The sequence below is a fragment of the Pezoporus wallicus genome, unplaced genomic scaffold (assembly GCF_028554395.1).
Source record: "Pezoporus wallicus isolate ANWC-B61680 ecotype Strahan unplaced genomic scaffold, APGP_CSIRO_Pwel_v1 contig_9584, whole genome shotgun sequence".
Classification (NCBI taxonomy): Eukaryota; Metazoa; Chordata; class Aves; order Psittaciformes; family Psittacidae; genus Pezoporus; species Pezoporus wallicus.
Window position 1 is genome coordinate 109419 of NW_026640928.1, and position 14105 is coordinate 123523.

The 14105-nt window shown below is 45.8% G+C and overlaps 1 protein-coding gene and 1 long non-coding RNA gene across 4 annotated transcripts in view; one reads left to right on the forward strand and one right to left on the reverse strand.

Moving 5' to 3' along the window:
• Window positions 1-295: 295 nt before the first annotated feature.
• LOC130605651 (uncharacterized) lies at window positions 296-4141 on the reverse strand. The gene is made up of 3 exons (XR_008973756.1): window positions 4018-4141; window positions 2628-2973; window positions 296-1458 (listed from the first exon to the last, which is right to left on the reverse strand). It is a non-coding gene; the product is annotated as an uncharacterized LOC130605651 (long non-coding RNA).
• Window positions 3695-14105, forward strand: part of MLXIP (MLX interacting protein) — a 45655-nt gene continuing 35244 nt past the window's right edge. For all 3 annotated transcript variants that reach the window (XR_008973755.1, XM_057421302.1, XM_057421303.1), the window contains exon 1: window positions 3695-4115. Coding sequence is in view for 2 of the 3 variants with exons in the window: in XM_057421302.1 (XP_057277285.1) it covers window positions 3745-4115 (371 nt within the window). In the remaining variant the exon portion in view is untranslated. The remainder of the gene's footprint in view (window positions 4116-14105) is intronic.

Here is a 14105-nt window from a genome sequence, read left to right on the forward strand (position 1 = left end):
TCATACATCAAACATTGTCATGTTTTGGAATGTTCTTTCTATCTAAGGGCCTGTTAGAAGGTGTAAAGATTTTTGTTTTCTTCAATACCTAATCGTTTTCCATCTTATGATTTGTGTGTGTGTGTGTTGTACAGCAGTATAATTTTTCACTTATTTATTCCATCGGTAGTTATGGTTTGTACAATGTACAATGGTTTCATTTCAGAAATAAAATAAAAAAATCACAACATGAACAACTGTGTGAAGAACTTTTATCACAAAACTGAAGCTCAGTTTGGGTTTTCTTTTAAAATTCACAATAAATGTCTGGTTTTCGAAGTTGTATTTTTAAACGTGCATTCTGTGGTGGGGTCTCATTTGGTAACGTGTGAAATGTTTCACCTTTGAGTAGACCAAAGACCTGAGAGGGGTGGGGATAGTTTGCTGTAGCAAATAAATATGGCCAATGTAATTACAGCAACCTGCAGGATAACTTGGTCATTTAAGGTGCTAACGTGCTGTGGTAACTGAAATTGGAGTGAGGAGAGCACAGTGTGGAAACATGCTTCAGTTTGGAAACATGCTCAAAGTCTGATGCTGGCAAGGGTAAAACTCCTGGAGAGTTTTGGAAAGATTCTTTACGTTCAAGAGGGATATAAATATCCAGTTTATTTTTAGTGTTTGATGTGCTCTGTCCCAAAGTAGCCTGTGGTTTCACAGACAGCTGAACTGGGCTGCTGGCTCACCCCTACCAGAAGGGTGAGCCACAGCGAGCTTGCCTGCTCCCAGCTTGGTTTTGTTGCCTCCCTTGCATTCTACTGGGTGCTCATAGCATCCTCTCCTCAACCACTTGAATTTGTTAACCTGGGGAGAAAACTGCTCATTTTAGGGTTTGTTTTTTTTTCTTCTCTGGATTATTAGATTAAATCAGCAAGCTTATATAAAGGAATTGTACATAGGGGGAACTGGAGAGAGAGAAAAGAACAGGTAGAAACAAGGATGTAATTGAAGATGGGTCCCAGAAGTAAAGGCCTCTGACCAGGTAAGGCTTGTGCTGGTAAAGGGTGAAGGAGCAAGCAAGAGCATAGCCTCTGAGCAGGGCATGGCTCTGGAGGCTGGCCCTGTGGTTTGCCCAGGAGCAGGAAGGGCAGAGGAGCCAGCGGGGTGGTGAGGGATGGCTGCACTCCAGTGCCTGCAATCAGCCCCACAGCCAGGCTGTGAGTAAGATCCCTTCAGCTCTTGTGCCTCATCAGAATGGGAATGCTTATCTTCCTGTCTGTAGATCTAGGAGGGTAATCTCTTACCACTAAGTGTTGTGGAGTACACTCTGTGTGTACTTTTAAACAGCTTGACTCTGTTCAGTGTGTTACAGCTGAATTCTAAGCCAGTAAATAGCTGTCTCCTCCTGTGCTAAAAGCCTGTGCTGTTGAAGGAACATCAGAAGATGATGGCCTGTGTTTCACCTTGCACTGCAGATTGCTGAAAAGAAACAGTTAAGAAAGGCAACATACTTAAATGATGCTCCTGTGGTTCCTTGGTGTTTCCCTCTCCCTCTTGGAATTACTGTGGAGGAGGAGAGAATAGCTGGGAGCCTTGACCTGTTGCTGATCACCTTAACGCTGCTCCTAAAAAGGCAATCCAGGAGGTCTGTCTCGAAAAGAACTGGATTTATTTTGAGGAATGCTGCTTTCCGTGCACCTGCAAGTATTTACACCGAGGAAGCTAGAGGAGAAAACCCTGAACTGCATCAAATCTTCGAGCTTAACACTGCTACCCCTGTTCTAAATGATGGGTTGGTGTACTGCTAACTGCTTAGAAAAATGCATTGCTACCTACTGACTTTATTTGAACAAGTCACCCCCCTTTTCATACAGGAAGAAGCAAGTGTGGCTTGCATACAATTTTGTGAGGTAGATGGATAGTCTGATGTCATGGAAGTTCTATATCCTGCCTGATGCGTGATTGGGGTTTTCTTCTTTGTTTAGTTGAGGTTTAGTTCTAAACAAACTACACGGGTGATTTAAAATAGATATTGTAAAGCTATGAATGTTGTTTTGAAATGTTTTCATGTTTAGGACTTAAAGTACTCCCATCAGGATGCCTTGCTGGGAGGCAGCATTGGGATTTTTTCTGTCTTTATTTTAAGCCAACATTAATATAAGGGAGCAATAATCAGCTTTGAAGCTAAATATCTCTGTGGCCTTTTCTGAAGAATTTAGCCCTGTGTGATGCTGACTAAGCTAAATGTTAGTCTTGAGTTGCAAGGATTTCTAACAGCCCTCACATGGTATGACCATGCCTTACTTCTCCTTTCATGTGTGCGGAAGTATTTGACCTACCATTCCTGCCCTAAACCCAGTGACCCATCTTGGTTTCATGCTCTCTAATGGAAAATACTAGATCACTGCAAGGGCATAACTGTGATAGTGCAGAAATGCCTCTTCCCCCTGTGCCCAAGACTTGCTGTGTGTCTCCTGAGTTTTCCTTGATCTTACTTCTAGTTTTACAAAGCAGAAGCACGTGGCAATGTAATGTTTGTTTAGTTTGGGTTTCTTCCCTTCCTGAGCATGACTATGGTTTTTGCTTTTAAGTATGACTTCCTAGAACTGAGAGAATATAAGCAATTTAGTACAAATGGGGTATCCCACCTAGAACACAGATGCTCTGCTGGTGATGGAGGTTTGCTTTACAGGGCAAGCTAGAGATCTTTCCTCTTGACTTGGTACAGCCATACATATGTATATGGGCTCTTGTGCTGTAAACTGCTGTTCTCTCCCCAGGCTAATACATGTGCTGTCGCTGTGCTTTCATGGTGACTTACAGGATCCATTGCTTCCTTTATGCTTTTAAGCAGGGTGAAATCTGATCTTTGCTGTCCCTGGATCAACCGTGCAGCCTTTACGCACGTACGAGCAGGTACCTGGGGTAGGTGTGAGCGGCAGGCTGGCAGTACAAGCTCTGTCCTGACCCTTTCTCTGTAGCTGCAGGCTGCTTCTGGAGCAATTTACTGCATTAGTTTAAAGCCATTAAATGTTCCTAGCGCAGTCACTCTCATCATGCTTCAGGCAGCTCCGGGCTGTCCTCTGCGTCTTCTCATGGTCATGAGTCCCTTCAGTTTAGGAATGTTTTCTGAGCCCCTTGACATCGTCCTGCTGGATGGGAATGCCACGCTGGAGCCTTTAAACCAGCATCCCTGGGAGAGGAGTGAGGATAGCCCTTGAAGCAATAGGGCCGGGCCAGCAGCAGCATGATGGCTCAAGGTGACTTGAGGTGACTGACTGATGATGGGCAGTGGTGCAAGGGGAAGGGTGCAGCGTGGTGTCACTTACGGCCATCTGTCGCGTTTGTGTGTGGAAGGAGGCGGGATGGTCCTGCCCTTTCCTCCTGTGCCCGAAGGGAGAGTGGGCTCCGCGGCTGCCGTGAGGGAAAGCGACCTGCGGGGTGGGGTCATGGCGGGCTGCGGCGTCCGCTGAGGGAGCCCGCCCTCACGGGTGCTTCCTGGTGGCCTTCGGGGTGGGCGGCGCTGGCCCGGGGCTGTCCCTGAGGGGACGCTGCCTCAGGGGCGTCGAGGGGAAGCGGCCTCGGGGTGGCAATGGCGGGACGGGCCCTCCGCTGCGGAACCGGGGCTGAGGCGGGCGCAGGCCGCGGGGGAGGAGCGCTGCCGCTCCGGCTCCTTTAAGCGCGGCGGCGCGGCGCGGCGGGGGCCGGCCCCGGGGCGGAGGCGGCGCAGAGCGGGCGGCGGGCTCGGCCGGCGGCAGCGGGGCCATGGCCGCCGACGTGTTCATGCGGCCGGCGCGGCTCATCGGGGCGGCGGGGCCGCTGTCCCCCCGCACGGAGCCCGACGAGGACTCGTCGGACACGGACGACGGGGGCGCCTCGCCGGGCGGAGGGCGGCGGTGCGGGCCGCGGCGGGGGCAGCCCCCGGGCCCCCAGATCATCCACTCGGGTCACTTCATGGTCTCGTCGCCTCACAGCGAGCACCCGCCCAAGAAGGGCTACGACTTCGACACGGTCAACGAGCAGACCTGCCAGACTTACCAGTTCGGGGCGGCCCGCGGCGGCGGCGGCGCCGGGGGCCGCCTCAGCATCGACGCGTCCCTCACGAAGCTCTTCGAGTGCATGTCCCTGGCCTACAGGTACCGGCCGCCGGCCTGGGCCGCGGGGCGGGGGCCGGGGGGGTGTGGAGGGGCCGAGCGGCTCCCGCAGTGAGTCACGGCCGCGGGGGGAAGCCCCGGTTGGGCGTTGCGGGGGAGACCTGAGGGCGAGGTGAGGTGAGGTGGGGTTTAAGGCCTGCAGCGATCGGCTGGGGCACCCCCGGGGCTGCGAGGGCGGCGGAGCGAAGCCTTTCGGCCGTGGTACCCCCCCCACGCGTGGGACTTCGTGTGGCCTTTGTTTTCAGCGGACTTGGGGATCCTGCCGGCTCTTGCCCTAGGCCTGAGCCCACGGCGGCCAAGCGTGGCCGGGGGTGGTGTGGGGTGAGTGGAGGGGTTGTCATCGCCGCCTCACCCAGGCCTGGGGGCGAGGAGAGGCGCTTGGGTGGAGGGGGGGGTGTGAGGGGAATTGGGACCTCATCCAGGCGAGGGTCTGCGCGCTGCCCCTGCGGGCTCCCCGAGGCACCAGAAGGCGCTCAGCATCTCATGGCCGGGCTTGGAGTCAGTGTGGAGAGCTCTCAGGAGAGAGATCCTTAAAGGGCAAAGTAAACGCTGGTGCCCTGCTCCGGGTGAAATCGGCCAATTCTCCTGTTCCTTTTTCTCCTCCCCAGATATTATTTTTATCCCAAATAGAAGAACGAGGGGTCTGTCATTGTTCCCTTTGTTCCGGTGGTAGTAGCACTTCCTGGGTTTATCTGCACCTTTTGCTCACACTAGAGTTTTGCTTTTCATCTGTTCCATAAGGCCTTATATTAGTATCTGTCCCCTTTGTTTGCCATCCAAAATGGAGGCAGAGCTGTGGAATAGGGGTGTTTTGGGAAGATGTGTGCCTGCTTGAGTCTTTTGTTCCGTGCGAGATAGCAGAAACTGGATCCAGTCTGATGTTCTCTACCCAGTGTGTTTTGGAAGCTGATGAAAAGAGATGATGGAAAACGCCTCTGAGCGTGTCAGCAGAGATACTGTCATTTATAGAAACCATCTTGGCTTCTTAAAATTAACTTTGCCCACCTCAAATTCCTCTCTTTAAGTATTGCTCAGTGAAGAGGAAACAATAGAACTACCCGTTCTGTACAGGTAGCAAGAAAATATAATGTAAGTAATCTTCTCATTTTGGTAATTTTTGCCAAACAAATGGTTAGTTACTGTCAAGAGGGTGAAAGTGAGATAAGGTGTGTGCAAGAATGGCCATCAGCCTTTATAGAAGAAATAAAAATGTAAAACTTAACTAAAAATTAACCAGCCTTTGTTGTACAAGCTGAGCGGAACATGCAAAGGAACCACAAGCACCATGAGGGAGAGAACAAGACTCCTCATGCGTGTCTGCTCACTGGCCTCCATCGGCTTCATTTTATATTGTGCTTCCACAGTATCCCACTTGGGAGTTAAAACCAAGGATCACCTCTAATGCAAAGGAATAATTCTATGATGCTCATCTGGCAATAGTGAACTCTGCTGTGGATGCATAAATTGAGCACCACATCTATTGTAGCAGAAATAATTTTATCCTGCTTGTTGGGGGTAAGGTGCAAAAAAGGGTACAAAAGAAAATCATGCTCTTAATGCTTCTGTGCTTGGATACCTTAAGGTTTGCTTCGTTGCAACCATGAAACATACTGCTCAGGTTCAGCCTCCTTACTCAGTGGCTTTGTGATCAGTTTTTAAAATCTGCTTAACGAACCAGTTGTAAATTTGGGTCTAAAATTGATTAAAATAATTTTGGAACATCTAATTTAGGGTGAGGATCATGGGTATGAAATGAGGAGTCACCTGTTTAGCAAGTGATTGATTTAGGTTGAACTTTTCTGCCTTGGAAGCGGTCTTGCTGTCGTATTCTGCTCAGGGAACGCATGTAAATGGCACCTCCCTTTTGTGCTGATTTGATCTTTGTTGGCTTATGGGAAGTTTTCATCACTGTTGCCTCAGCTGTATCTTCCCCGTGGTTGTCTATCTGACCTAGCACTGACAAAACACACAGACTCTGTGTTTACATTTTTCATGTTGCCTTTGCTGGATAGAAGTTCACTCTAGAAAGGAGTGAAGGGCCAACACCAAAAACTGTAACACGAAAAGGTGAAGAAACGTGGTTTCAGCTTTGTGGCTGTTGCAGACCCAGCAATGAGGGCGTGAGCAGGGATGATGCAGTTGTGTTAAATACAAACCCAAGGAAGTTGCTGTAACAGAGCTCTGTGTGTAATATTTATTTACACTTGACGCCTATTGCTAGTATTTCAGTCTTTAAAGTTTTAAGAGGCAGCACTGAGTTGTGTGGTTTCCATTGGTGTTACCAATGAGCTAGAAAGCAAAGTTTCTCTAGCTCACCTAAGTCATTACCTGGGATGGTTTATGTGACCAAATTTATGCTGAATCACATTCACTTTGGGATATATGGTGTAGCCTGGGCTCCTTCGATTGTGCTTTAAAGTGTCTTCCTTTTAATATGGCTATATGTTGTTAACTGTCAATTTTTTTTTTTATGATAAAAAAGGTATTTCTGAGTGGAGGGGAAATGATTCCCTCATACCTTAGAGCAGTATAAGCTAACCTGATTCTGACTTTCATCAGAGCTGTTTCAGTCACGTTTCCAGTTGCGCAGGTTCAAAATCCTCATTTCAGATGAGCTGTTTCACAGGGGAAAATATGACCATAATATACTCCCCTCTACAGTCAGGAGATTAAACCAATCTTCTAAAGCAATAAGTTACTTATAAACACCAGGATTTACAACGGGTATCACGCGGGCTGTGCTTTATCTAAATGTCACCCATTTTTCTCATGAGGTTGACTGTGGGAACTCTACCACACTGACAAAGGTAAAAACTCTGGTTTTCCTCTTTTAGCCCCTTCATCTCAGCCCTTTAAGACAGCGTGACTTTGTAGATCTTGATGTGTTTATGGTGACCTCTGGCAGGCAGACCACTTTAGAGGCAGAAAGATGTGAAAAATGAACTGTGTTCTGCAGTGTTCTAACCACAGCGTATCGTGACTTTTTGTTTTCTGAGACTGGGACAGAGGAATTTTTCCTCTTCACTTTGGAGAGCTGTTATCTTCAGCAGAAGAATCATGTTCAGCTCCTTGTGGGACGCAGGCTGAAGCTTTACATGAAGTGAAAAATTATGCTTTACCAAAGGCCACTGTAAACCATTTATTTCCCTAACAGGAGGTGTTACACTTCCCCTTAGAAAGCTCTGCCTTGGGAGCAGTGATGTAGAGTTTGTTTAAGGTTCAGAATCATGTTTGGAAATGCAGGTCTGCCTATTCTGAACTCTGTGTGTGGAGCCCTGAAATGTGCTGTAGGAATCAGTGGCACTATGCTAGTTTATCTGCAGGGTTTGGATGCTGAGGTGAAAGAGATAAACCGTGCTGGAATGATTAATGTAATCGCTGCAGGGAGTAGGAAAATAAAATGTGTTACTCCTCGAAGAAGCAGATTTAAGTTGATTCTTTAGTTATTTTCTTTACATACAGAATGGATAAGTGGGCAGACTTCAGTTAGTGGTCAGTCAGTGTATCTTATTCATGCCCTGAACCTCTTATGTTGAGACTCTGGGAACCATGTAAGTCCATTGGTTTTCTTTATGAGGTTTCCCCTCTTTGCATTGCTGGGGGGGGACACGGACAATCTCTGCTCATGAGTGAATGGGCTAGTCAGTTGTGTGTGATATATACCTCATGTAAACAAAGCAGAAACTTTATATTGGGGATTATCACAGGTACCAGTCACTCTCATTGTGGGTGTGTTCTTTTTAAACTGCTGTTATATATTCCTGAGTCAGTTGATGTCCTTCTTAGCGGTAGAGTAGATGAAGATGACTTTGTGGGCTACTGTATTAATAAGTACCCTCAGAGTTCTTTCATGTTCTATTAAGAGCTTAACGAATATGCCAGGTGGTGTTCTTTAGGTAAGAGTGTTAACACTGGCATTGGATACTTGTCTAAAACCTTCTCAACCCTGCTTGTGAAAGTTGCATGGAACTGGAGAGTGGGGTTTGGGAACGGTGACAAAGGCTACCTTTTGAGAAGCTTGCCAGGTCACTTCCAGATCTCATCTCTCCTCATTAGCAATATGACCCCTTCACTTCATGTAAGCCAAAAATACTCCCCTTCATCAGTGGATTGACATGAGGGATCAGCTTGTTCCAGAACACCTATGCCCCATATTCTTTGTTTATGCAGCATGTTTTTTGGGAAGTTCTTAGAAATGGTGACAGCAGGTTTGAGATGAAAAACTTCCAGAATTTAGTTACATATTTCACATGCTGCTTTAAAAACAACTCTGATAAAACCACCTATACTCATCCTATGAATTAGTCCTCACTGGAGCAGAGTTGCTGTGTTGTAAGTATTCATGGTAAAGGGTCATTTCGAAGCAAGGATGCTGCATTCAAAGTGCAGTATCAATCAGGACATTGTTACTGAGCCTCTTACCTTACTTAAGTCAAATGCTTGATATAGTCACAAGCTTTTAAGCTCTGTGTAAGATGCACTTTTAAATTCCACCTCGGCAACCTTGAAGACGTGCAGAAAGAGTGCTGAGCTGTTCTTCTTTCAAAGATGCATTTCTTTTGCCTGTAAACCTTTAGTAGTGGCCGTGTGAGAAGGCCTTGGTTGAAATTAAGGTTTTGGTGTCCGCAGGGCTACATGTGAATTACAGGAAGAGAAGGCACATTCTTTTTAGACAGGTTTAGATACAGGGATGACTGTTTTTTCTCTGCTCCTGGCTATTTTGATGTCTCTGCAGGTCACAAGCTTTTAGTGCTCTCTGTGGCCCTGGCTGTGAAGGGTGTCACTTCAGAGGTGTGGTGACAGTGGTTACATTTTGCATTTAGAAAAAGAACACGTTGTTAATATCATTTTTGTTTACCATTTCATCTGCATGTTTCGTTGTTTTATGTTTTCACACAGAAAACAGATGTTACTTTATGGCTTAAATACAACACGGATTTCATAATCACAATTTTTGGTGGGTTTCTGAGGTAGGGAAGAGGGAACTTGTTTGTCCTCAGAGTGCCAGTTCTCAGGAACTTCTTCATGGTCTGGAAAACACTGAACTGTGAGACATGGAATTACTTTTACTGAAGATTATAATGTGCTTTGAATGGGGTAGAGTTTGATGGCAACAGAAATGAACACATTGATTTCCAGTTCTCTCCCCTTTACCTGTGAAAATTTCTTTGTGCTGGGTGGCAAGAGGAGTTAAAGCCAAGAAACCCGAAATTCAGGTCTTAGCTTTACTCATGTTTTTCCACATGCTCCTTTAGTAGGTCACTGAATCATTCTTGTTTGTTACTTTCCCATGTGAGGGGGGTAGGAAATTCCATTCTGTTGGAAGGCAGAGTTGATGTACAGTCACTTGAGCAGCTGCTTATCTGTCTGTGTGTCCTTAAGCTATGATTAGTGTTAATCAAACAAAGGGGTATCTGGTGGTGCAGCAAGCTGGAAAGGGGTGAGGAGGAATAAAGGGAGCTTTGTAGCCATATCGAGCCAATGGCTGGGCATTTCTGAGGTGGCAGAAGCATTTTAAATCTGCAATTAAAATGGGCAGGCTTGAAGTAGAGTGAACTCTGTAAGTTGTTACGTGTCAGTTGAATTTTTCCCTTAATACCTGTACTCAAAGTCCTGTTGCATAGAAAGCAGAGTTGAGAGGGCAAGGAGTTAGGCCCGAAGTTCACTGAGATTTGGAGTAAAATTAAGTGGATATTTGAGAAATTCATTGAATAAATTAGGTCGAGATAAAGCTACCTGATGACTGGATAGTGTCAATAGAAGTCAGAGGGATGAAAACAGAAAGAAAGAAGAAGATACTGTGAAGTTCAAGGCAAACAAATGACCTTCCAGCTGACCGGGTGGGTTTGTGCCTGAGTTAGTAACCTGCTGAACCCATGAGTGAGGAAGCAGTTCAGCAGCAGGGTTGGACAGAATGGCAGCAAGGAAGGGGAAGTCTCTGATGATGATAGAGACATTGTGGAGAAGTGAGTGTGGAGTTTTATTTAGAGGAGCTATGATAAAAAGGATGAAGGTGAATGGGTAATAATGAGCTGGGGGGAGGAGAGTGTGCCATTGGCTTAATGTAGTGTTGTTCAGGGCAGGAGAACTAGGGATGAGAGGGAACACGGTATGGAAAGTCGGGGTAAATGACTGAAGGTGTGGCTGGTGTCAGAGAAGCCCAGCATTTCTTTCCCATCACAGATCAAAGCATGGGGGAGTTAGATAGGAAGGATTTCATGAGGGCGTGCCTGATAAGGGGAGAGAGTGAGCTAGATGGACCCAGATAGGGAAGTTATGGATCATTGTGCAGTAAAATAGGGGCAGGAGAGCTGAGGCTCCTTGTTTGGCTCTTACATTGCTGCTTTGCTTCCTTTTGCTGTTTAAGGTTTGCCTTTTTAAAACAAAACAACAACAACAAACCTTATCAGTTCAGAAACTTGGAGCAGATTGGGTTTAACCTGGTATTTCATTTGTAATTACTAGACTTGCAGGCTATATGCTTGCTACTTCCTTTCCTTTGTATGCAAAAAATAATTGCATTTACAGTTTTCCTCAGCTGCCCTTTGATATTTGAACGTCACTGGCACAAGCAGTTTCTTTAAAGACAAAACTTCTAAGCTACTTCTGAGGAAAAAGGCAAACTTTCTCATCTCTTTGATGGCTATAGAAATACCTTACAGCTTTCATAGAATTTTCCTTTTGCTCTGGGAAGGAAACCTTTAACATGTCTATAAAACAATCATGAAGATGATTAGGAAAAGTCCTTGTTTCAGTTGCCTCCAAAGAAAATAGAGTTGGTTCTTTGTGTTTCAGATAGTGATGGAAAAACCTGAATGTGATTGTTTTTAGTGCAAGCTAGAATTACGCTATTGTCACAGTTTCTGAAGCAGGAAGACTTGGAAAATGGGGTTAGGAAAAGCTGAGGTTTTCCAGAAATTGCCTCTAATAGTTTTACTACTAGAATAGAAACTCTAAACGTGGTCTTTTCAAGCTAGTCGTTTTGTTTGTTTGCTCAAATGGGTGTTGGAAGGTCAGTTTTGATTGTTTGTTTTGAACATGAAACAAGCTGACTTGTGCCATTCATGATATAATTAATATAGACATCTCTTTGTAAGTACAGCGCTGTTTGCCATCGGAAATGTTGTAGTGTGCGTCTGCCACAGCTTATTTACTTTATGACACAAGCACAAAGCTTTTCGGTAGCCCTCGGTCTCTTGGCTTGGTGATCTTAGATAAATCAGCTAACTGCTTTTTCCTCCCTTTCTCCCTTCTAAAAATGATGAGAACAGCCTCGGCACTTCAGAGACCCAGCTGTGTGTACTGGCCTTTTTGAAGGGGGAAACAAAGGCATTAAGTGTAGAAGTGAGCTAACACAGGAGTCTAAAAGGAAGCCATATCAAAGGTGACATTTCAGCTACAAATTTAAATAATAAAGAGACAAATGGAAGAAGGATTTAGGAGGGGAAGAGGGAGATGATGTTCAACTTACTGACACCTCTGGTTAAAAGCAGTAGCTTTTCTAACAATGGGAACCCTACAGATGCAAATTACAGGGTAATAAAACCAGGTATCTTAATGGTAATCATAATGCTTCTGGAAGGCAGCGTTCTGCTGACTGCCTTTGGCACTCTCTGAACTGCCTGTGAAAAGCGCCTGCTCCCTGCCCTGACTGGTGTTTGTGGTTCCGAGAGGCATCATTGCTTTCCTCATGCGGTCACCAAGGAGGTTTGGCCTTCTGGAGAATGTAGAAAAAATCCCCTTGCTTTTAGAACAACAGGAGCCACATTATTCATAGAGGAATTTGGATCTTTCACCTGTGGGGAGTTGTTTATTGGGCTTGAAAGCCTAAATGACCCTGAGCTGTCGAAGGTTTAATGGCTGTATGAGGCATGAACATGCTGCTCTGGTTGGCTAAAGGCCCCTGCCTGTTAGGGAACTGCCTTTACTCTACAAGCACAAATGGTGAGGGCCCCTTGTCTGCTTTCCTCCCTTGGCTGGATGTGCTGCAGTTGCTGAACTCTGCCTCACTCTGTTCAATGGAGAGGTGGATTGAGCAGATGTTTGTCTACTCCAGCTCCTGTGTGGACAGTGTTTACCTTGCTGTCATTCTCACACATGTGGTGATCTCTTACACACCTCTTGCAGGTCTTTTACACGTAATACCTCTGAGGAGTGAGTGTTGAAGGAGAGCCTGGATGACACCTTGACAGTTCTGTTGCGATGTGAATGGTTTGGTTGCCTGCAGGGTTATCCCCATTCCCTTTCTGTTAAGTTTCAGTTTGTGCCTTAGGGTATACAAACTCTGGGTGCTACTTAAGAGTAAGCTCAGCAACAGTGAAACACTAGTGGTTTTAAAGTTGGACTGTCCAGCTGTGCCATCAGATGGATAATGGAAAATGGGATTGGAGAGGACCAGGCACAAGGTAAAGAACACGATTCTTGGTTAGTTAGCTGTACCATGGCCACTTGGAAGGTAGTTAGAGATACAAAGCCCAGGGTGTTAGGAGTGGTTCTGGGAGCTGCTTTATCTCCTTTGAGACTAAAACAAGAGGTGACAGGCCAGATGGGGAAGGCCTGCAGGCTACTGCTTGGATTATCATATAGCAGGGTATTAGTGAAAGAATGTGTTTCTCTTTAATTAGTGATACCAAAGTGCAGCCTGGAGATAACCCTTTTGACATGCTAAGTTTTGTGATGGACCCTATTGCAAGGAAAAGGGTTCAGATGTTTAAGAAGCTGAGCATGCTGCTTAATGAATTGAGTACTTATCTGAAGAGCACAAAGATTTCATTGACTTGTTAAATTTTAATGACTCGTTAGACAGCTTTTTGATCCTTGCTTTTGTGTGCAAAGCACATTAGCTATAACAGTAATGCACAGTTAGAGACTTTCTCATCTCTGCTTCTAGTTTACTTGATTTTTATAAGTGGGAATGTCTTGGTACAGAGACAAATGCTTTTTTTTTAATATAGCAGGATATTTGTGAATTTCCAGAGGTATCTTTATTGCTCATTTATAGCACATGAGAGCAAGCACAGGGTATCTTTATGTGTTGTTTCTGTTTCTCTTTAGTTGCAGGTAACAGTATTTCCCTGTGTGTTCTCTCACTGATTCGGGAAACAAAGGATGGAATCTGGGGGGGATGGTTCGGAGCAGAAGTAGAAGAGCTGAGACTGCTTTCAGCTGAAAGAGCAGAGGAAGAAAGCTTGAGAGATTTACCCCTTAGTCCATAAAGAGTTGTCTTTATACAAGTATAGGGATCTGATACTTGCTACAGCTTTATTTCTGCATGAGCATGAAAAGGCTTCTTCCATCAACTCAGCTGGGAGTTGAAAGGGTGGTCTTGCGCTAGGCTTGGCTAGCACTTGAATAAGAACAAAAGTGAAGGAATTGAGCCTTAGGAGTGAGCAAGGGGGTAAGGAGAGGACCCAGATCGCTTTGCTCTTGTGTAATAGGTTCCTCCTTCTTGAGAAAGAGGATTGCTGTTACTAGTTTGGAAAGTGAGATGTACTGTTTCTACTTGGGTCTTGCAAATCTGGGGGGAAGGCAGCAGCTCGCAAGTCTGCCCTGGTCTGAACCCTCTGTGTGGCAGGTCTCTGTTCCTCTGCACTGCTTGCCTCCTGTGTTGTATCTACCCTGGTGTTCTTCTACAGTGTCCTTATGTGGATGCTTCAGCGGTAACTGTTGAGAGCTTGTGTGAATGCCAGACCATTACTGACATTAGAATAGCTGTGGTAAGTACAGGAACGTGGTGTGGTCCTGGGGCTGTGTCCTGCCAGGCTGGGTGCAAGAGGTGTGCAGGACTGTTCTGTGCTGAAGAGTTTGTGTTGCTTCTTGTTCTGTTGCTTAGAACAGATCTGCAGAAGCATACATAGACAGGATGAGGCCTTTCCACTGATTCTTGCAGCAGTGAAGCCTGTTAGTCCAACTGGATCAGCAGGGTGTTTTTTAAGGGATATGTCTGCATCACAGGGTCCAAGGAATCATTGC